Source organism: Leptodactylus fuscus, chromosome 4 (genome assembly GCF_031893055.1).
Source record: "Leptodactylus fuscus isolate aLepFus1 chromosome 4, aLepFus1.hap2, whole genome shotgun sequence".
NCBI lineage: Eukaryota > Metazoa > Chordata > Amphibia > Anura > Leptodactylidae > Leptodactylus > Leptodactylus fuscus.
Genome location: NC_134268.1, coordinates 134,917,537 through 134,941,487, shown reverse-complemented (window position 1 = coordinate 134,941,487; position 23,951 = coordinate 134,917,537). Strand labels below are relative to the sequence as shown.

The 23,951-nt window shown below is 41.3% G+C and overlaps 1 protein-coding gene across 1 annotated transcript in view; it reads left to right on the top strand.

Annotated features, from left to right (window-relative positions):
• NR4A3 (nuclear receptor subfamily 4 group A member 3) overlaps nucleotides 1-23,951 on the top strand; it is an 84,280-nt gene that overhangs the window by 19,718 nt on the left and 40,611 nt on the right. The window contains exon 3 of the mRNA XM_075271132.1: nucleotides 8,555-9,390. Within this exon, the coding sequence (XP_075127233.1) occupies nucleotides 8,557-9,390 (834 nt within the window). The 5' untranslated portion in view covers nucleotides 8,555-8,556. The remainder of the gene's footprint in view (nucleotides 1-8,554; nucleotides 9,391-23,951) is intronic.

The following is a 23,951-nucleotide window of genomic DNA, read 5'->3' as shown; positions in this document are numbered from 1 at the left end:
AACCAGAGGTGGGGAAGGGCATGACATTCTATACATTTCTATAGGCATCAATGTAAAATGAAAATTGACATTTTCAATATTACAGTGCCAAATATGTTCATGCTCAGCTTGTGGTACTGTGAAAAATCAGCAATCCATTTATTATGCTCAGTTTCTTTCTTTTTATAGAAACACCCAAATTGGTTATTTACAATGCATTGGCTAGCATTTACAGAGGAACTGAGATAAGAATAAATAATTGACCTCCAAAATATGACCCCATTTTAGACACTATACCTTCAAGGGTTATTTCTCAAGGGGAGTTATCATCATTTTGAGTCCAAGAGAGCAAATTGAAATTGAATATGTTGTGTCTCCTCCTAAAACTTTATTAAGTCAAAGTCAGGAGTGGCATGAAAAGGAAGGGAAAAAATGTAGGCGTTTTTTCTTAGACATTTCCCTTCTATTAAATCCACTCCTGATTTTGGCTTAAACAACCGTAGCAAAATCTGCACCAAAAAACGCTTTGTTTCTGCAACGTAGAGCCTTAGTCTAAAGCAGCGATTCCCAAAGTGATCCACGGGAGACTCGATGGGGGTCTACGTTGGCATGAAAAAAAAAATGGGGGGGATTCACAAGTTGTAAGTGGGGTCAACGAAAATTTACCTAGTTTCGATAGTAAAAAACAAAAATGTTGGCTTGGCTTTACCTATCAATGTAGGCAGATAATACACTACTCAAAAAAATTAAGGAAGCAAAAAATAATTCCAAAATTTTGGGTGATTTTTGACAGGCTGTATTTCGGTGAAAAATGGTCCTTTTGAGACTTAAAAAAAAAAAAGCATTTTGAAGCTTTAAAATTCTAATTTTCATTTTTGTTTTGGTTAAAAACTTGTAGGAGCTACGGTTCTCTTGTAATCCTTACAGATAACACAAAAAGCTAATTTTGCAATTTTTTTACTTTTTTTTTTTTTTTTTTGGTCCACGGGCTTGAAAATTTTTTTTTTTCAGTTAGGACGTCCTATGGATCAGATAGCCTGTTTATTTAGCTTTCATTTCCTTTTTTTAAAAATCTCCCTTAATTTTATGAAAAGAACACAAGAAAGTATGCTATTTTTCTTTTTACCACTCTGAATTTAGGTTTTGAAAATCACAGCATGTCAATTATATCTAAGGAAACACTGGCGGGTTCCCCGTAGATATAATTGTAACAGAAAGTCCACGGTGGAAAACTCAGTGAACTTTTTGTTCAAAGCGCTGCAGGAAGAACCGCAATGTATTCAACCTGTGGTCGTTCCCGCAGCGCTTTAGCGCGGTGGTTCCTGCCCATGGGGCCTTAGCCTTTGTCTCAACCAAGCAAAACAGTGAGTTTTTGTCTGTAGATTTTGATGCTTTTCCGTGGCGTTTCTGCGGAGTTTCTGCAACACATTTATCATGCTGCGTTTTTACTGCGGTTTTCACACTCTCCATAGAAATCTATGGAGGGAAAAACTCAGTGTTTCCGCAACTATAATTGACATGCTGTGTTTTTCAAAAACGCAAGCGTTTTTTTTTCCTCAGTGTGGGGCTAGGATTAGATAAAATTGCATTCACTATGCTGTTACTGTAAAACGCAGCGTTTTTTTCTGCTGCGTTTCCGCAATGCCCCAAAACGCTGCGTTTCCACCCAGTGGGGCCTTCGCCTAATGGTACCTTTTTGAGATGCTGTACACTTTTAGATGTGATTAGCTTTCCTCAGCAGTTGTAGGTAGTTGGGCTGTGGTCAAGTAGGAAGATGCACTCCTTATCCAGTATTTAGAAGTGATGCTGACGTGTAAATTAAAAATGTACTTTAAAGAGGACCTATTACCATTGAGTATACTAACCTATATTCCAGTGGTGGGGGTATACTTACACTGTGGTCCAAATTATTATCCTAGTTAAATATTTGTAAGATTTCAGTAAACAGCATTTACATTTTAGTTAAAGTGCTTTTTCCACATTATTAAGCAAGTTACAGATTTCTTGCTGTATGGGGAGGCAAGAAAGGCCTTTCTGAAGATGAAAGGTGTCAAATAGTACAATTAATATTTTATAGAAACTGAAGTGAGATGAAGAACTGTTGGAAGATATTTGAGTTATTTACAGTACAGATGGATTCAATGTGATAAAGAAAGTTTTTGTCAGACAAAAGGGCAGCTGCAAAAAAATGCCACTGATGGGCATCCCATGGGTATGGGTAGCCCATGAACATTTGAAACTGCTGGTGTTTCCAGAGTGTGTGCTGGATCCTTCCTTCATAGTCTGGCAGTTGTGCATAAACCCATAGTTCAACCAAGCTTGATTACATGAGGCGGTGGACTGATGTTTTGTTCCAAATAAGGGGAAGTGAGAGGATATGTCTCTTTGGGGTTGCCAAGGGTGTCAAAATGAACTCTGAATGTTATATGGAGCTTCTAACAGCATTTCCTGTCATGGTCTAAAAACAAGAATAAGCCTACTGAAATCAGATAATTTTTATGCAAGACAATGCAACATCCAGTGCTGCAAAAAAAACGACAAACCTTTGACTCCACAGTTTCTATGGGTAGGAAAGGAAATAAAATCTGCTATGCACTGCATGACAGCAGTTTGAGCCTCTTGTCAGCAGCAGCGTTGTCATTGTTGCTCCATGGGTATGTTCACTATGGCTTGCCATTGAATTTGAGGCAGTACTGTTAGGGTGCATTCACACAGAGTTTTGTGGCACTGATTTTGCCACAATAACTCGAGTAAAGAATCAGCACTGAAAAAAAGACTTCCATTGACTTCAATGGGTTCTATTTTACGCGCGTTAACATTTAAAGCGATCCACACCCTGTCCCCTCCATATATCTCTGACCTCATCTCCCGCTACCTGCCCACACGTAACCTCAGATCCTCCAACAACCTCCTACTCCGCTCTGCTCTCATCCGCTCCTCACACAACCGCCTCCAAGATTTCTCCCGTGCATCTCCCATACTCTGGAACTCCCTACCAAGACACATAAGACTGATCCCCACCATCACAGGCTTCAAGAAGGCCCTGAAGACTCACCTATTCAGGAAGGCCTACAACCTCCAATAACACTATCACCACACCACCATCTGAACTGTCTCCCCCCTCTCCTTCTGTCTCTACTCCCTTCCCCCATAGATTGTAAGCCCTCACGGGCAGGGCCCTCTACCCCACTGTGCCAGTCGGTCAGTGTTAGTATTATATCTACCTGTATATTTTGTGTATTGTATGTAAACCCCCAAATGTAACGCATCATGGAATTAATGGTGCTATATAAATAAACAATAATAATAATAATCTGCAGTGCTCCTCTTCCGTCGGAAAGGGGTTAATAGGAGCACTGCAGATACCCTATATTCAGCCAGACTGAATTCCAAGTGGGGGAAGAAAAAACAGTCCTCAAGCTCAGGTAAGGGGCAGAGAAACAGACAACCAAAACACCCCCTCCCCTTTCCCAGTATCTACTGCACCCAAAAACTCTGACCATTTTAATTTTTTAAATTTTCCAGTAGCTGCTGCATTTCCACCCCTAGGCTTATACTCGAGTCAATAAGTTTTCCCCGTTTTTTGTGGTAAAATTAGGGGCCTCAGCTTATATTTGGGTCAGCTTATACTCAAGTATATACAGTAGTAAACACAATTAAGAAATAAAGGTGGTACATTTGCTTTAACCTGCTAGGAGTATCAACATTTATTTATTTTTCCCCTTGCTTTTAAGAGTCATAATTTTTCAATTTTTTCCATCATACTAGTCATATGAGGGAATGCTGCTGTGGGACAAGTTGAATGTTTTAATGACACGATTGAATTTTACATATAAATGAGATGGCAAAAAAAATCTAGATGTATAATGGGAAAAAATTACAAATCTGCCATTGTTTCTTTGGGTTTTGTTCTTACACATTTCACTATGCAGTAAAAATAACATGTTATCTTAATTCCATGGGTTGGTACAATTACAATGATTAAAAAAAATGAAAAAAGATTTGCTTTGCATCACCTACAGCTTTTTAATTCTTCTTTGTAAGGGCTCTATGTTTGCAGTTGTATTGGTAACACTATGAGATATTTACAGCTTATATAAGTACAGTACATAACATAAGTACAGTATATAAGTAGCCTTGGCATGTTCCTACACAGTGACGCTGATCAATTAACCCCTTAGCGACCTTTGACGTACTATTACGTCATGGACGCGAGATACTTCGCGCACCATGAAGTAATAGTACGTCATGGTGATTCCGCCCGCAAACATGACCACCGCAAACAAAGGGTGCCGCGATCTCTCCCCCCCCCCCCCCGGCACCCCCCGCGGTGAGATCGGGGGGTGCCGGTATCTGTAATATGTAGTCTGGGGTCTGGTTAGTGACCCCAGACAGCCCTGAGCCCTCACTTATCTGGTGATGCTCCCGGCGTCTTCTGGAAGTGAGTCTGTGCTGTCCGCACAGCTCACTTCCTGTTTCTAGAGTGAGACACGTGCAGGCTGTCACTGCAGCCTGTGTCTCAGTCTATAGTAGAGGATCAGTGATGCAATCATCACTGATTCAAGTGTCTCTTAGGGACACAAGAACAAGTAAAAAAAAAAGTGTAAAAAAAAAATAAAGTATTTGAAAACAATTAATAAATTTATAAAGTCCCAAAAATCCCTTTTTTCTATAAAAAATGAATTATGTAAAAAAAAACACAAAAAATTAATAAAAACAATACATATTTGGTATTGTCGCGTCCGTAACAACCTGTACAACAAAACTGAAACAATATTTAATGTACACAGTGAACGGCGGGAAAAAATAACGGAAAAAACCCGCCGGAAGTAGTGATTTTTCGCCATCTCACCTTACAAAATGTGCTATAAAAAGTGATCAAAAAGTCATATGCACCCCAAAATAGTACCAATAAAATGCACAGGTTGTCCCGCAAAAAATAAGCCCTCAACCAACACTGTCAAGCGAAAAATAAAAATGTTACGCCTCTCAGAAGATGGTGATGCAAAAATCACTGATTTATGTCCCCAAATGTGTTTTTGTTCTGCAGACTTAGTATCGCATAAAAAAATAACATAAATGAGGTATCGCCGTAACCGTACCGACCCGCAGAATAAAGGTCACATGTTACTTATACTGTACGCTGCATGGCGCAAAATGTAAAAGGTAAAACTCAATACCAGAATTAATTTTTTTTCTTTTAAATCCAGCAAAAAAAAAGAGTTAATAAAATGTAATCAGTAAGTTGTAGGCACCCAAGATGGTGTCATTACAAAATACACCTCATCCCGCAAACAACAAGCCCTTATATGGCCACGTCAGCAGAAAAATAAAGAAAATATAGCCTCTACCAATGTGAAGACAAAATCCCGCAAAATCGCCAAATTATTAGAACACAACTGGCTGCCGCAGGAAGGGAATATATAAGCTGTGCGAGCGAATATCAGGGGACACCCCAGATTTACAGCTTACGAGGGAAAATATACCAGAAGTGACCCCCAAAGTGACCCCAGTGTGACTCCCCCAATCATAGGAGCTACTGGGACATAGTAGGGAATCTGGAGTTTGCAATGTACTCCACAAAATTTACACATTCCCTCTTCGCCATCCGCTGTGCAGTCACGTCTGGGATACTAATACTCACTACACCCCCTGATAAATTCTCTGAGGGGTGCAGTTTTCAAACTGCGGTCACTCCTTTGGGGAATCCACTTTTCTGGTACCTTACAGGCTCTACAAACATGACATGGCGTCTAGATACCAAACATCAGAATCTGTACTCCAAAAGCCGCATCGCGCTCCTTCCCTTCTGCGCCCTGCTGTGCGCCCAAACTGCAGTGTATGACACATGTATGACACATGTATGACACTGGTGTAACCAGGGTAATGTCATATGTGAGTATAAACTGATATTAGGGCACATATATGACACTGGTGTACCCCGGATAACGTACGTAATGTCATATGTGGGTATAAACTGATATTAGGGCCCAGCCGGACACAGAAGGGAAGAAGGTTATTTGGTTTTTGGAGCACAGACTTAGACGGTTTGGTTTTTGGATGCCATGGCACTTTTGCAGAGACTCTAAAATTTCCCCTACAAAATGGGGTCACTTCTTGGGGAATTCCAGTTTACTGGCACCTCCAGGGCTCTGCAAAAACAACATGGCACCCAGAAAGTCCCTCTAAATCTGTACCCCAAAAGCTAAAAAGCACAGTGCTCCTTCCCTTCTGAGCAGCAGGCTGTGCCCGAGCAGCAGTTTATACCCACATATATAATTTTTTTGTCCCTCGGGATGGCCCACTTAATAGTTTTAGAAGTGCAGGTCTCTGACAACACAAAGTGGGTGCAATGTATTGGACACCAAAATGGCATATTTCTTTAAAAATTTCAATTTTTGGGAAGCATTTTTAGTCTCAAAATCATAATACCACTTGATACATTCCTTGACGGGTGTAGTTTCTAAAATGGGGTCACTTTTGAGGGGTTTCTATTGTATTGATACTTTAGGGGCTCAGCAAATGCGACATGGCACCTCAAAACTATTCCAGCAATATATGCCCTCCAAAATCCAAATAGCGCTCTTTCCATTCTGAGCCCCAACATGTACCCATGTAACTACTTGCAAAAATTAAAAATATGGCGCTAAATGGACGATTTATTGGAAAAAAAAGTAATTTTTTCATTTTCACATCTCAGTGGTAAAAAAATCTGTGAAACACCTGTAGGGTCTAAGTGCTCACTAAACCCCTTGATAAATTCCTTGAGGGGTCTAGTTTTCAAAATGGGGTCGTTTTGGGGGGTTTCCACTGTTCTAGCACTTCAGGGGCTCTCCAAATGCAACATGGTGCCTGAAACAGATTTCAGCTAAATTTGCCCTCCAAAATCCCAATAGCGATCCTTCAGCTCTGGACTTTACAGTGTGCCCATACATCACTTTACATCCACATGTGGGGCATTTCTGTAGTTGGGGCAAAGTGCTTGACAATTTGTGGGGTGCATTTTCTCTTTTAACACCTTGTGGAAATGCATAATTTGGGGTTAAAGCTACATTTTATATCAAAAAATGTCACTTTTCCTTTTGTTGGGCCTATTCTGTTACACTCCTGTAGGGTCAAAGGGCTCACTAAACCCCTTGGTAAATTCCTTGAGGGGTCTAGTTTCCAAAATGGGGTCACATTTTGGGGGTTTCCACTGTTTTGGCACATTGGGGGCTCTGCAAAAGGGACATGGTGCCTGAAAAGTATTCTAGCAAAATCTGGCCTACAAAATCCAATTAGCGCTCTATCCGTTCTGAGAGCGACCGTGTGCCCGTACATTAGGGTACCAGCACATATGGGGTATTGTCGTGTTCAGGAGAAATTGTGTAACAAAATGTGGGGTGCAGTTTCTCCTTTAACCCTTTGTGAAGATGGAAAATTTGGGGCTACAGTGACATTTTATTATAAAAAAAGTAATTTTTCATTTTCACATCTCAATGGTAAAAAAATCTGTGAAACACACGTAGGGTCAAAGTGCTCACTATACCCCTTGATAAATTCCTTGAGGGGTCTAGTTTCCAAAATGGGGTCACATTTTGGGGTTTTCCACTGTTTTGGCACCTTGGGGGCTTTCAATCGGGGCATGGCGCCTGAAAAATATTCTAGCAAAATCTGGCCTACAAAATCCAATTAGCGCTCCATCTGTTCTGAGAGCGACTGTGTGCCCGTACATTAGGGTACCAGCACATATGGGGTATTGTCGTGTTCGGGAGAAATTGTGTAACAAAATGTGGGGTGCAGTTTCTCCTTTAACCCTTAGTAAATTTGTAAGTTCTAGGGCTAAATGAATATATTAGTGACAGAAATTGAAAAATGTAAATTTGACCTCCATTTTGTTTTAATTGTTGTGAAATGCTGAAAGGGTTAAGAAACTTTCTAACTGCTGTTTTGGATTCTTTCAGGAGTGCAGTTTTTAGAATGGGGTGACTTTTGGGGGGTTTTATTAGAGAGGCCTTTCAAGTTCCCTTCAGAACTGAACTGGTCCCTTGAAAAATGTGTTTTGGAAATTTTCTTGAAAATTTGGAAAATTACTGCTTGACTTGTAAGCCTTATAATATCTGAAAAAATGAAAGGGTGATTAAAATTTGATTGCTACATAAATCAGAGACATTGTTAATTATATTTATGAAAAAATTCGGGTAGTATGACTTTCTGTTTGAAAGGCTTGCAATTTCAAAGTTTGAAAACTGCATTTTTTTCAAAATTTTCACCAAATTTCCTATTTTTTCATAATTAAAGACAAAACATATCGACGAAAATTTACTACTGACATGAAGTACAATGTGTTACGAAAAAACAATCTCAGAATCACTTGTGTAAGTTAAAGCGTCTCAAAGTTATCGCCATTTAAAGTGACACATGTCAGGTTTGAAAAAAGAGGCCTGGTCCTTAAGTCACTTTTGGGCTGTGTCTCTAAGGGGTTAAAGATTGTGCTGCCCTGTCTTTAGTTCAATACATATCTGTGTAGGATGTATGTTTACAACTTTATTTTACTGGCTATTTGTATTTACTGGCTATTTTTATTTTTCTACAGATATGACCTGTGTACAGTATAATCCTACTCCACCTGGCTCTACATATGTGACCCAGATTTTTGGTCATGCTTCTGAATTCAGTGTAGACATGACAAGCTCTTCAGCTACAAAATGTAACATTGAATTAAGCAGCTCCGAGATTACAGCTTCAGCAACAACATCTTTGCCAAGTTTTAGCACTTTTATTGAGGGATATTCTGGAAGCTACGAACTCAAGCCCTCCTGTCTGTACCAAATGCAAACACCTGGGCAGCGGCCACTGATAAAAATGGAAAGTAGCCATTTGGCCAGCTACCAAAGTTCAATTTCTCCACAAACACAAGATGTTATGCCTAGCACTTCAATGTATTTCAAATCATCACCTCCATCATCTGGATTTTCAACTCACCAATCACCCCAATGGGAAGAAGCACTCACCTTGTCAGGTACACATTCATGTATGACACCCAGCCACTTGATGGATGCCTCACATAAAACTGTTTCTCCTCGATTTCCAGTTTTTCATTTCAAGAATTCTACTTCACATACACCACTTCCTAACCCCTCAATGTGCTATGATTCTTCTAATAATATGTCAGGAAGTTCTCAAGGAGATGCAGCTCAAATACCAGTGGAATCCATACCGTTCAGTTTGCCAATCACAAAAGTGTCAAGTCTTGTGTTTTCCCCACTTTCAACTGGTCAAGCTATGAACATGGTAGGAGAGGGAAGTATTCCATCACCATCTAGTAGAAGTTCATCATCTGGGGAGGGAACTTGTGCAGTATGTGGAGATAATGCTGCCTGTCAACACTATGGTGTTAGAACGTGTGAAGGATGTAAAGGTTTCTTTAAGGTAAGATAACGTTTTATACTATGCATGCATTAGAAAGCTTGTATTGATACAATTGGGGGTGTGTATAGATAGATAGATAGATAGATAGATAGATAGATAGATAGATAGATAGATAGATAGATTACAACTAACTATTTAGTGTAAAATAGTTAATTCAGTCAAATACAAACATGTAGTATCTTTTTGACCTGAAACCTACAGAAATCGTGCCAAGATTGGAGGTTAGTTCATCTGGTGAAGACTCCATTGGCAATGACTTATGTGAGTTGAAAGCAATACGTAGCAACAAATCAGGGAATAGAACTGATAGTTAATCAGAAAAAACTTAAGGGCTGGCAGAGTTCATGCAATACAATAAACTAAGTAGAAAGGATCAAAGGCATGCAGCAGACAGATGTGTGCATTCTAAAATGGATAAAGCAATGGGCTCCTCTATTATAATATGTGGATGTGTCTAAGTAATCGTAAATGAATAATATGAAAAGGTTTCCGCCGTGTGAACAAAACCTTTCTTTAGTACATTACTTTCCGCTACTGATAGCTAATAGTTTGATAAATTAATAATCTGTAAATTATCTGTTGTTAGATTATAAGATTGTGCCATGGAGCCATTCCAAGGGTCCGTAAGTGGTAAACTTTGCACCTTCTTTTGTATGGATTGTTGGATAGTAGCCCCCAGTGGCGTAGTGTGTGTATTCTTAGGTTTAAGCCTTCTCCAAATTGTCCGCCATCTGTATCACTGGTCTCCAATAAAAAATCAATAGTACTGGAATCCTTAATAGAGATGAGCGAACACTAAAATGTTCGAGGTTCGAAATTCGATTCGAACAGCCGCTCACTGTTCGAGTGTTCGAATGGGTTTCGAACCCCATTATAGTCTATGGGGAACATAAACTCGTTAAGGGGGAAACCCAAATTCGTGTCTGGAGGGTCACCAAGTCCACTATGACACCCCAGGAAATGATACCAACACCCTGGAATGACACTGGGACAGCAGGGGAAGCATGTCTGGGGGCATAAAAGTCACTTTATTTCATGGAAATCCCTGTCAGTTTGCGATTTTCGCAAGCTAACTTTTCCCCATAGAAATGCATTGGCCAGTGCTGATTGGCCAGAGTACGGAACTCGACCAATCAGCGCTGGCTCTGCTGGAGGAGGCGGAGTCTAAGATAGCTCCACACCAGTCTCCATTCAGGTCCGACCTTAGACTCCGCCTCCTCCGGCAGAGCCAGCGCTGATTGGCCGAAGGCTGGCCAATGCATTCCTATGCGAATGCAGACTTAGCAGTGCTGAGTCAGTTTTGCTCAACTACACATCTGATGCACACTCGGCACTGCTACATCAGATGTAGCAATCTGATGTAGCAGAGCCGAGGGTGCACTAGAACCCCTGTGCAAACTCAGTTCACGCTAATAGAATGCATTGGCCAGCGCTGATTGGCCAATGCATTCTATTAGCCCGATGAAGTAGAGCTGAATGTGTGTGCTAAGCACACACATTCAGCACTGCTTCATCAAGCCAATACAATGCATTAGCCAGTGCTGATTGGCCAGAGTACGGAATTCGGCCAATCAGCGCTGGCCAATGCATTCTATTAGCCCGATGAAGTAGAGCTGAATGTGTGTGCTAAGCACACACATTCAGCACTGCTTCATCAAGCCAATACAATGCATTAGCCAGTGCTGATTGGCCAGAGTACGGAATTCGGCCAATCAGCGCTGGCTCTGCTGGAGGAGGCGGAGTCTAAGGTCGCTCCACACCAGTCTCCATTCAGGTCCGACCTTAGACTCCGCCTCCTCCGGCAGAGCCAGCGCTGATTGGCCGAAGGCTGGCCAATGCATTCCTATGCGAATGCAGACTTAGCAGTGCTGAGTCAGTTTTGCTCAACTACACATCTGATGCACACTCGGCACTGCTACATCAGATGTAGCAATCTGATGTAGCAGAGCCGAGGGTGCACTAGAACCCCTGTGCAAACTCAGTTCACGCTAATAGAATGCATTGGCCAGCGCTGATTGGCCAATGCATTCTATTAGCCCGATGAAGTAGAGCTGAATGTGTGTGCTAAGCACACACATTCAGCACTGCTTCATCAAGCCAATACAATGCATTAGCCAGTGCTGATTGGCCAGAGTACGGAATTCGGCCAATCAGCGCTGGCCAATGCATTCTATTAGCCCGATGAAGTAGAGCTGAATGTGTGTGCTAAGCACACACATTCAGCACTGCTTCATCAAGCCAATACAATGCATTAGCCAGTGCTGATTGGCCAGAGTACGGAATTCGGCCAATCAGCGCTGGCTCTGCTGGAGGAGGCGGAGTCTAAGGTCGCTCCACACCAGTCTCCATTCAGGTCCGACCTTAGACTCCGCCTCCTCCGGCAGAGCCAGCGCTGATTGGCCGAAGGCTGGCCAATGCATTCCTATGCGAATGCAGACTTAGCAGTGCTGAGTCAGTTTTGCTCAACTACACATCTGATGCACACTCGGCACTGCTACATCAGATGTAGCAATCTGATGTAGCAGAGCCGAGGGTGCACTAGAACCCCTGTGCAAACTCAGTTCACGCTAATAGAATGCATTGGCCAGCGCTGATTGGCCAATGCATTCTATTAGCCCGATGAAGTAGAGCTGAATGTGTGTGCTAAGCACACACATTCAGCACTGCTTCATCAAGCCAATACAATGCATTAGCCAGTGCTGATTGGCCAGAGTACGGAATTCGGCCAATCAGCGCTGGCCAATGCATTCTATTAGCCCGATGAAGTAGAGCTGAATGTGTGTGCTAAGCACACACATTCAGCTCTACTTCATCGGGCTAATAGAATGCATTGGCCAGCGCTGATTGGCCAGAGTACGGAACTCGACCAATCAGCGCTGGCTCTGCTGGAGGAGGCGGAGTCTAAGGTCGGACCTGAATGGAGACTGGTGTGGAGCGATCTTAGACTCCGCCTCCTCCAGCAGAGCCAGCGCTGATTGGCCGAATTCCGTACTCTGGCCAATCAGCACTGGCTAATGCATTGTATTGGCGTGATGAAGCAGTGCTGAATGTGTGTGCTTAGCACACACATTCAGCTCTACTTCATCGGGCTAATAGAATGCATTGGCCAGCGCTGATTGGCCGAATTCCGTACTCTGGCCAATCAGTGCTGGCCAATGCATTCTATTAGCTTGATGAAGCAGAGTGTGCACAAGGGTTCAAGCGCACCCTCGGCTCTGATGTAGGAGAGCCGAGGGTGCACTTGAACCCTTGTGCACCCTCAGCTCTGCTACATCAGAGCCGAGGGTGCGCTTGAACCCTTGTGCACACTCTGCTTCATCAAGCTAATAGAATGCATTGGCCAGCGCTGATTGGCCAATGTATTCTATTAGCCTGATGAAGTAGAGCTGAATGTGTGTGCTAAGCACACACATTCAGCTCTACTTCATCGGGCTAATAGAATGCATTGGCCAGCGCTGATTGGCCAGAGTACGGAACTCGACCAATCAGCGCTGGCTCTGCTGGAGGAGGCGGAGTCTAAGATCGCTCCACACCAGTCTCCATTCAGGTCCGACCTTAGACTCCGCCTCCTCCAGCAGAGCCAGCGCTGATTGGCCGAATTCCGTACTCTGGCCAATCAGCACTGGCTAATGCATTGTATTGGCTTGATGAAGCAGTGCTGAATGTGTGTGCTTAGCACACACATTCAGCTCTACTTCATCGGGCTAATAGAATGCATTGGCCAATCAGCGCTGGCCAATGCATTCTATTAGCGTGAACTGAGTTTGCACAGGGGTTCTAGTGCACCCTCGGCTCTGCTACATCAGATTGCTACATCTGATGTAGCAGTGCCGAGTGTGCATCAGATGTGTAGTTGAGCAAAACTGACTCAGCACTGCTAAGTCTCTGCATTCGCATAGGAATGCATTGGCCAGCCTTCGGCCAATCAGCGCTGGCTCTGCCGGAGGAGGCGGAGTCTAAGGTCGGACCTGAATGGAGACTGGTGTGGAGCGATCTTAGACTCCGCCTCCTCCAGCAGAGCCAGCGCTGATTGGTCGAGTTCCGTACTCTGGCCAATCAGCGCTGGCCAATGCATTCTATTAGCCCGATGAAGTAGAGCTGAATGTGTGTGCTTAGCACACACATTCAGCTCTACTTCATCAGGCTAATAGAATACATTGGCCAATCAGCGCTGGCCAATGCATTCTATTAGCTTGATGAAGCAGAGTGTGCACAAGGGTTCAAGCGCACCCTCGGCTCTGATGTAGCAGAGCTGAGGGTGCACAAGGGTTCAAGTGCACCCTCGGCTCTCCTACATCAGAGCCGAGGGTGCGCTTGAACCCTTGTGCAGCCTCGGCTCTGCTACATCAGAGCCGAGGGTGCGCTTGAACCCTTGTGCACACTCTGCTTCATCAAGCTAATAGAATGCATTGGCCAGCACTGATTGGCCAGAGTACGGAATTCGGCCAATCAGCGCTGGCCAATGCATCCCTATGGGAAAAAGTTTATCTCACAAAAATCACAATTACACACCCGATAGAGCCCCAAAAAGTTATTTTTAATAACATTCCCCCCTAAATAAAGGTTATCCCTAGCTATCCCTGCCTGTACAGCTATCCCTGTCTCATAGTCACAAAGTTCACATTCTCATATGACCCGGATTTGAAATCCACTATTCGTCTAAAATGGAGGTCACCTGATTTCGGCAGCCAATGACTTTTTCCAATTTTTTTCAATGCCCCCAGTGTCGTAGTTCCTGTCCCACCTCCCCTGCGCTGTTATTGGTGCAAAAAAGGCGCCAGGGAAGGTGGGAGGGGAATCGAATTTTGGCGCACTTTACCACGTGGTGTTCGATTCGATTCGAACATGGCGAACACCCTGATATCCGATCGAACATGTGTTCGATAGAACACTGTTCGCTCATCTCTAATCCTTAACTGTAAGCTGTTGCTTTGTTTGGGGCCTTGTTTAGACGGAGTACGTCTACGTGTATTGCCACTATGTTCCACTTATAGGCTTGTTTCTTGTCATAATCCTGTCTATCCCATTGAAATTTTTGTCTCTTTTTATTGATAATTTCAGTTTCATATTTATTTAGTATGTCTTTCAGTTTGTGCTGAATTGGTTTGACTAATTTATTTTTGGTTAAAAGAATTCAGTTAACTTGCCATATTTTTAATATGTTCCTTTGTGTGGATTAACAGTTTTTTATCGTGTTTAAGCCACTTATTAATGATAATGCTAGAGCATTGTGTCAGGTTTGCCTCCCAAATCTTTTTGAAGTTTGCATCTACTTCCCAGGCTGGAAATATTTGTACCCTTAACCCTCTAGAAAAAATAGATAATGTAGTATATTCTTCCAGACTTCTCTTTGTGTTGTTCTATTTTGCTTTTAGATTAGAAAACTTGGTATTTGAGATTGGGCTAAAGAGAACATGTCAGAACATTTAGTGGTCCATGTTTGCGGCTAACGTAGTAGAATCTGTGAATAGAGTTGGCAGAGCTGACATAGTAGGTGGAGAATGTGACAGCACCTCCTTCTCCCGCTTTTGCCTTCATTTCTAATGGTCATTAATAAGTTTACAATAAGGTGAAGAGCATTATTCTCTTCAGGTTTTCAGAATGTTGCCTCTAAAAGAAAAACATTTTTCCAGTCCAAAAGTGAAGAAACTTCTCCGCAGTATTTTTTTGTTTGTTTTTTTTTAATATGAAATGGCTTCACATAAAAAAGAACTTGTTTCTCGTCAGATCATTAAGACATCAGAGACAGTGGAGATGACCGCTGTAAAGCCAGAGAATAAAAGATTAGGTAGGGGAACCTCTAGGTGTTGCCTGTACACATAATGAACGGTGATGCTTTATTGGACTCTCCTTTAGAATTATTTTAGGAGAACTCACCCCGTTGTAGTAAACTTAACCAATTGTTCTTGAAAGTGGAAACAGAATTTCTAACTTTATTGATGTGATCAACCTGCGCTTTGGATAATTTGCCAGAATTCAGCTGTAAACTGCACAACACTGTCCAAGATGATATGTCTGTAGATCGTGTAGGCAAAAAATCCTATTAATATTATAAAGGTGAAAGTTTGTGAGTTTGGATGTTTGTGGGTTTGTGTGTTTGGATGTTTGGTTGTTTAGATGTTTGTTCCTCAATCACGCAAAACCCGCTCCACCGATTTGGCTGAAATTTTCCACAAACATAGTCACTACACTCGATTGCGCAATAGGCTACTTTTCATCACAATAGCGCACATACTTTTTTCCCAGGACCCCCACAAAACCCAAACTCACATCACTATTTCTGCAATCTCACACACTTTGCACCATAGCAAGCCACAAAATTCATATTACCCTCTACAGCAGAGGTCAGCAACCCCTGGCACACATGCCAAGAGTGGCACTCCTGCCATATTTCACTGGCACACCAGCAGCACAGGACCTGCAAGAGTTAAATGAAGTCCGTGCTCTGCTAGAGTTCAAGCATAAGGACACTCCCCTTTGAGAGGGGTGCAGGAAACCCAGGGGGTGGAGCTTAATCGCTCAGCAGGTCTCTGCCTGCTATAGTTGTCTGCATCCTGCAAACATTCCCCGAGGAGGAAAGGAAGCTGCGAGCAAAGTGAAACTGAAAAACACACAGGTACATAGGATTACTGTTCTCATTAATGTCAGGCATTTGGAGTTATTAGTTTAGTCTTAGTAACTCCATGTGCCTCACATTAATAGGAATAAACCCCATCATGTCCCTCATATTAACCCCTGTGTGCCCCATATAAGGGTTACTAATATGTGAGACATATGGAGGTACTAATAAAAAACCTCAATAATGAAGATACTTAACTATTACCTCCAAGTCTCTCACATATCAGTAACTCTTACACAAGGGTTAATGTGAGGGACATGATGGGGTTAATTGCTATTAATAAGAGGCACATGGCGTTACTAAACTGTCATGCACAGGGCCAGACTTTATGTGGCTGCTCAAGAGTATCCTGTGCCCAAAACGTACATGTACTGGCGGAAAATAACAAATCATACAATGTCGTATATTGAAGTATATTAACCTGAAATACCTCTGTCCCAAAGACACTATGTACAGTTTATACCAACACCGTATAACAGCTGAAATACAAATTATTCAACACAAAAGTCTCATGTGCTCTCAGAATTACAGCAAAAACAAGATACACAAGTTACATTTCATATCCCATACCTTATACACAGTACGAAAACCTTACCCGCGCCTGTATTTACCCACTTCTACAATCACCCCGGACGAAGTCGCGGGTACCAGCTAGTGTTGTATAAAAAGAACAATTGGACTACAAAGAGGAGACCTCAAAGAGGAACAAAGTGCCATTGCGGAAAAGTGGTATACTACTAAAAATATGGTAGTATTGTTATAAAGTGCATAGTGATAAGTCCAAGGGTAATCTGAGACTAGTACTCACTGAGCAAAATGGTAACAATGTTTTGAACTTTTGACTTTCAGGCTAAATATCTCACCATCCACTACAGCTTGAATTGTGAGACTACTATCATTATTTAGACAATCATCTTGGCTATCTCACACATAAATTTGACTGTCAATTATTTAGCATATGATTAGTTATGCAGAATCCTGTCATGTAACTGCATTGTTACTCTTAAAAATCTTAACTTTTATTATTTAACACTGCCTGAATATTTCTGGGCATGCTCTCGATCAGATTGAATCATATGTCAACCGAAATATGATCCCAGGTCTCTACATGTTCCCAATGATGGTGCATACTGGTTAACTCACTTGGGTATGATTACTGCTTTTTCATCAACTCTACCTACAAGTATTTAATTGTGTTGAGGTATGGGGACTAATCCAACACCTTTATTTTTTGTGATTCAGCCATTTCTTTGCTAATCTCTAGGTATGCTTTGGGTCCTGCTGGATCACTATGTCATCCTTATACCCATAGTGCTCAAGTGTACAAAGTAACTCATCTTAGAGGATACTCGCATATAGCTCAGCATTGAGACCACCATTGGTCCTGGTCAAGTTTCCAACTCCTTTGGCTTTGAAACAACCCCATATCTTTAGGCTTCATCCACCAAGGCAGTTCCTTCAATTCCTCAATCCGTTAGCCCCCTTTTCCCTTCTAGAACCATTTTCTCCCATCAGAGCCTAGTCTATTGACTTTCGTCCCATCACTCCAAGTCACTTGTTTCCAATCTTCTACTGATCACTTCTTTGCAAATTCGAGCCGACACTTCTTATAACAATATTGTAATTGAGGCTTCACCTTTTTTCTGACCATCATTCCAGACTTGTGTAACATGCGTTGCATAGTGCTCCACAGCCATGACTCCAATATTTTGCCTGGATGTCTTGGCTCTTGAATGGATGGACTTTATTTTGTATTCTTCCAACTGTCATGGTACTCGTGTTATGCAGTTTGGCAATTTTCTTGGCCAGGAGACCGCTATCGATGAGCTAGATGATGTTGTTTCTCTTTCATGAGAAATCTTCATGATTAAGGCCCCGTTACCACGGAGTAACGCGCCGCTCATTTGGACATGTATACACGTGTCAGAGCGAGGCGCTTCAAAACAGATCCCATTGACTTCAATGGGTGCCGGCTTACGCACGCTACACATTGTAATCAATGGGAGGCTTTATAACCCATTGATTTCAATGTGTAGTGCGCGTAAGACCAGCACCCATTGAAGTCAATGGGATCTGTTTTGAAGGCCCCCGCTCTGACACGTGTATACGTATCTAAATGAGCGACATGTTACTCCGTGGGAACAGAGCTTAATTCTTTATTTGAACCAGTGACCTTTCGCTTGGGAATCACAATAACACACTGAGCTATTCGGGAATGTGAGAGTAGGTTGCAATTTGTAGTATAGAAGAAGAAAAAGACTTCTCCACCACCAGCGGCAAAACAGTAACAATGCAGTTACATGACAGGAATCTCCATAACCAATAATATGCTAAATAGTTGCAAGTTACATTTATGTATATGATAGCCAAGATAATTGTCTTTAAAATTATGGTAGTCTTGCGCATCTATTGTTCATCACTGTAAGTTGCAATATTCCATGAGTTTTCTGATTCTCTTGTTCTGTGCACAATTAGAGCAAACTACCACAAAGTATTTCACATTGCAAGCCAAGAACGGCTACCAATAATGGTGGGAAACACAATACAGGAAGCATTAGATTGCCTATATACCATGAGGTCAGGGCCAATTGAGTACAGAAGATTCTTCGCTCCATTTGCACTTCCTTGTTAGATATAACTTATCCTTGACAGGTCAGTTCAGTCTTCTCAAAATTAATTTTCTTCAACATAGCATAGAGGTAACATGTATCCAGTGAATTGTAAGTCAGGAGAAAACATCAAAATATCATCCACACAAACATGGAAAATCTCAAGCTATTTCATCAATAAACTGCTGAAAGATAATTAAGGTGTTAAACTGAAACTGGAAGGGCATCACTCAATACCAAAAATGTCTATCATGAATATTAAAAGAAGGTTTGCATTAATTGCTCCTATGTTTGTTTTATTAAATTGTAAGTCACTCTGAGCTTCAATTTAATGAAGATATTTAGCCCTCAGATCCTATCCTATCCTAAAGTATAGGAATCAGAGGAAGTGGGTACTTATTTGTGGGTTTATTCATACCCAGTAGTCACTATATGGACACAGTGATCTATCTTTGTTCTCAACAAAGAAAAACTCCGCTTCTAAAGAAGATTTACAAATAAAGTTAGAATAAAACCTGCCATAAGGAGGAAAAAAGCAGTGGGGCAGTCATAACATTAATGTGGAGGTAAAGTTTGCTGCTTGTATACTGAAACCATCAATATAGTCAAAATATGGTTAGGCAATCCAGACAAACCTTGTACTACAGGCTATGAGGTGGATGGATTCCTGGCAAGCAAAATGTGGTCACAGTGTTTTCCCTTGCAGGTAATATGACTGGTGTTCTACTCCATGACCAGTGCAACTTCTGTAGCAATGGTAGTTCTAATAGAAGACCTTTGCAGAACATAGAAAGCAGGGTTGTGGAATCGGGACCACTTTTGGAAGACTTCAACTTTAAAATAAAATTAATACCATAATTATTTTTTATTTATTTATATATATATATATATATATTTATTATAATTATATTATACATTTTTTTTAATTCTGTAAATTAATTAGGTAGATTGTTGCATATTCAATCAACAGCTTTTTAATGCTGCTCTGGTTATAGATTCAGAATTTGAGCAGGAGTCGGACTCAGGCTGGAAAAATAGAGAATTTGGAGTTAATGCTTTGGCCTACCCACTCCACAGTCCGGATACCCTGTTTCTCCATAAACAAGCCCTAGTTTGATTTTGCAGGGTTTTTGGAGTAGTCTTGAAATATAAGCCCAACTCCAAATATAAGCTCTAGTTACAGTCAGTGCCTCATGCATTAGGATACAGAGGCGGAGAATAGGCATACCGTAGCTCCCAACCGTTCTTTACAAGTGTCCCACTACCTCCCGTTATGTCAGGTGCAAAATCTGCTTACCTGCTCCTGAGTTCCGCTCCCAAGTCCCACTTCCTGCATCCCGAGTGCCGCTTCATGGCTGATGCTATGCTGTGACCAAACGGCAGGTGTCACCCCTGCTGCTCCCACAGATGCAGTCACTCCACTACAGCACTTCCTCCTTAGCGTAAAGGAGAGCATAAAGGAAAGGAGATAGAGAGTGCACTGTGCCACTGCCACACAAAGTGTTTAGTGAGATTTTGTGTAAGACCCATTGACAATGCAGCATCAATTGTGAATGCAAGATAGGGTTATGGTTACTAACCCTAACTATTTTCCAAGATTTGCTTGGAGCGGATCAGAAAAGATTCTAATTCGATCTGGTGCCTGAAAAATAATACGTATCCTGAAAATAAGCCCTAGCCTTTTTTTCAGAGAAAAAAACATTATAAGAACCTGTCTTATTTTTGGAGAAGCACAGTAGAAAAAAAATCTACTCTTTGTGGTTTGTTTCTACATGTGGGTTAGAGGAACAAAGCAGAAGGCAGGGATAGCTGTGCCATTAACAGAAGCATTGAAGACAGGTCTTTCCAAAGGAGCTATTGGTATTGGTGATACTTAACCCCTTATGGACCAGGCCATTTTTTGGTTTCGCATTTTCGTTTTTCCCTCCTCACATTTCAAGAGCCATAACTTTTTCATTTTTCAGTTCACAGAGTCACATGATAGCTTATTGTTTGCGGGACAAATTGTACTTTGTAATGACACCATTCAATATGCTGTGCAATGTACTGGGAAGCTGGAAAAAAATTCAGAATGAGGCGCAATTGGAGAAAAAATGCATTTGCGCCATTTTCTTATGGGTTTAATTTTTACAGCATTCACTGTTTGGTACAAATGACATGTTACCTGTGTTCTACGTGTCAGTACAAACGCGGTGATACCAAATTTATATAGTATTTGAAATTTTTTGATACTTTTAAAAAAATGATAAACTTTGCAAAATAGAAAAAAAAATTTGTGTCATCATGTTCTAACACCTGTAACTTTTTCATATTTCCATGTATGGAGCTGGTTGTGGTGTCTTTTTATGCGGGACAAGATGACGTTTCTATTGATACCATTTGGGGAAAGATCCGATGGTTTGATCACTTTTTATTCAATTTTTTATAGGAGGCAAAGTGTTGAAAAAAACGCTTTTTGGCTGTTTTTATTTTTTTTGCCGCTACGCCGTTCGCAGTACGGGATAAATGTTTTAATATTCTAATAGTTCAGGCATTTTGGAGCGCAGGGATACCTAATATGTTTATGTTTAATGTTCTTTAATTACTTTTATAGCTGATCTAGGGAAAGGGGGGTGATTTGAACTTTTATATTTTTTTTATTTTTTTAATACTTTTAAAAACTTTTTTTTTTCTTCTGTTACATTTATGATCAGACCCCTTAGGTACCTTGAAACCTAGGGAGTCTGATCGCTCATACTATTCACTGCAATACTACAGTATTGCAGTGAATAGGAAAATCGCAGCACTTCTATTAGACGATGCCTCTGGCATCGTCTAATAGATCTAGTGCAGAGACAAGCCTGGAAGCCTTCAATAGGCTTCCGGCTGTCATAGCAACCGATCACCGCCCTCTTGTGACGTTCAGGAGGGCGGCGATCGGGGAAACATGGCGGCGCCCATGCCGCCGGCGCCGTTTACACACTGCGGTCACTTTTGACCGCAGTGTGTAAAGGGTTAACAGCAGCGATCGGCTCGGGCACCGACCGCTGCTGTTAGTGGCAGGTCCTGGCTGTATTATACAGCCGGCATCTGCCGTGTATGGAGCGAGCTCAGCGTGTGAGCTCGCTCCATACATCCCCATGCGACCCATGACGTACAGTTACGTCAAGGGTCGCTAAGGGGTTAAAGACTAAATACTGATTCAAAAAATTCCCAGCAGATCCAGAATCCGGGTTCAGGAAAACCTCAGGTAACAGGAATCAAGAATTTTTTTAGGTGGAATAGTTTTCGCCTAAGAAAGCTCCTACTAGCCTTAGATGCTGGAGTTTCCCCAGTTTATAGAACAGTCAGAGGGAAAGTGAGACCTTTCTAAAAAAAAAAAAAAAAAAAAAAAAAAAATTCTGCCCTGAAAACCCTGTTAAGGGTGCATTCACACTAAGTATACGCTGAGCTGATTCTGAACGTAAAACAGGTTCAGAATCAGCGTGTACAAAGATCCCATTCATTTCAATGGGAGCCGGCATATGTGCGCACCCCATTGAAATGATTGGGCTGCTTTTTTCCCTATGGTTTCAATGTGATACGATCGTATCACATTGAAACCAATAGGGAAAAAAGCACGTATGCCGGCTCCCATTGAAATGAATGGGATCTGCTTTGTACGCGCTGATTCTGAACGTGTTTTACGTTCAGAATCAGCTCAACGTATACTTGGTGTGAATGCACCTTTAGACAGGGGCCCCACGTGACGTAAACGCCGCGATTTGCCCGCAGCAGAGACGCTGCAGGAGAAATCGCGGTGTTCTACAGTGCAGGCAAAGTGGATGGGATTCATGTGAATCCCATCCCCACTTTGCGGAAAAGATCGCAGCGCGGACGCCAGCGGCTTTCCCGTAGATATAATGTTAAGAGAAAATCTGCAGAGGAAAACTCTGTGAACTTTCTCTTAAAAGTGCTGCGGAAAGAACCGCAATGCGTTCACGCAGTGTTTTCTGGCTTCTTAGTTAGTTATCCTGGGTACATTAATTTAGTTTCAAGCTGTGCAAAGTATATTGGGTACTTCTCCTAGGATTGGGGGTATTTTGGGGATCCAGTTCTGGTTGAATTTTCCCTTGTAAATTGTAAGCCTGCGGTGTAATCTATTGTACACTCAGACAGCTTGTACAGTTCCCTTCCCAGAGATGTAGTGCTTTGTGGAGGGGTTGTGTCACATTGTACAAGGTGTAATTTTTGTAATTTGGTGATGTAATCAAGGCTTATTTTTTGCGGAATGAGATGCATTTTTACAAAATTTTATTAACTCTTTATAGAGAGGATAAAAAACATCAATACTGGTATTGCTTTTTAACATTTAAAATGTTTTGCTGTTCATCATACAGTATAAGTAATGTTATCTTTATTCTATTGGCCGGTGCAATTTCGAAAATAACTAATTTAGTTTTGTTATGTGTTACTAGTTTTGAAGAATTAAAACTCATTTGGGTAAAAAAATCTGCTGTATTTGGTTCACCGTGACTTTTTGATCATTTGTTTATTCCATATTTTGTGAGATAGCAAAAAAGCCTCTGTTCCATACCGCATTTAACCATATTGGATAAATAATGGTTCAGTTTTATTATACTGTTTGTTACGAATACTACAAAAGCAAATATGTATATTTTATTATTTTTTATTTTTTGAACATGGATTCAGGACTTTTTCTTCTAATTACAAAAGTAAACAAACTTGTTGGAAGATGGCGTCCATCATTTTGTTCACATTAGTGTCAATGGAAATGGACACAGACTCAGTTTCTTCTCTGCAACAGTTGATGTAATTTGACTTACTCCGCAGTGTTTGCGCATGCATAGTTTTGTAACCAGTTGCTATTTTAATATCAGTCCTCTTTGATGTACATGCAGGTTTGTTTTTCTTCTTATCTTTTTTTGTTGACACTTTAGGAACAAGGTTTTGGTTAATTTAGTATATTTAGGGGAGTGCTATATTTAATTTTATTGTTTTCCGCATGCATGGTTTATACTAGGTTTGCTCTTTCTCTGGGCCTGTGTTCAGCACGCATCTTCTATACGACCCCAATGGAAATATATGCGCATCTTTTCAGAATTTTGCCCACTTCCTGCCCCTGGGCTTATGATGCAGAATACTTGTATATTACATGTGATCCTGATGCTCTATTGTAATTGGATTCTGAATTACTGTTGCTTGCAAAATTAATACCCCTTGACCTTTTTCACATTTTGTAACCTTACAATCAAAAACTTAAATGTATTTTCATGATAGACAATACCCAAAGTAGCAGATAATTGTGAAGTGGAACGAAAATGATACATAGTTTTCTCTCCTTGCTCGATCTG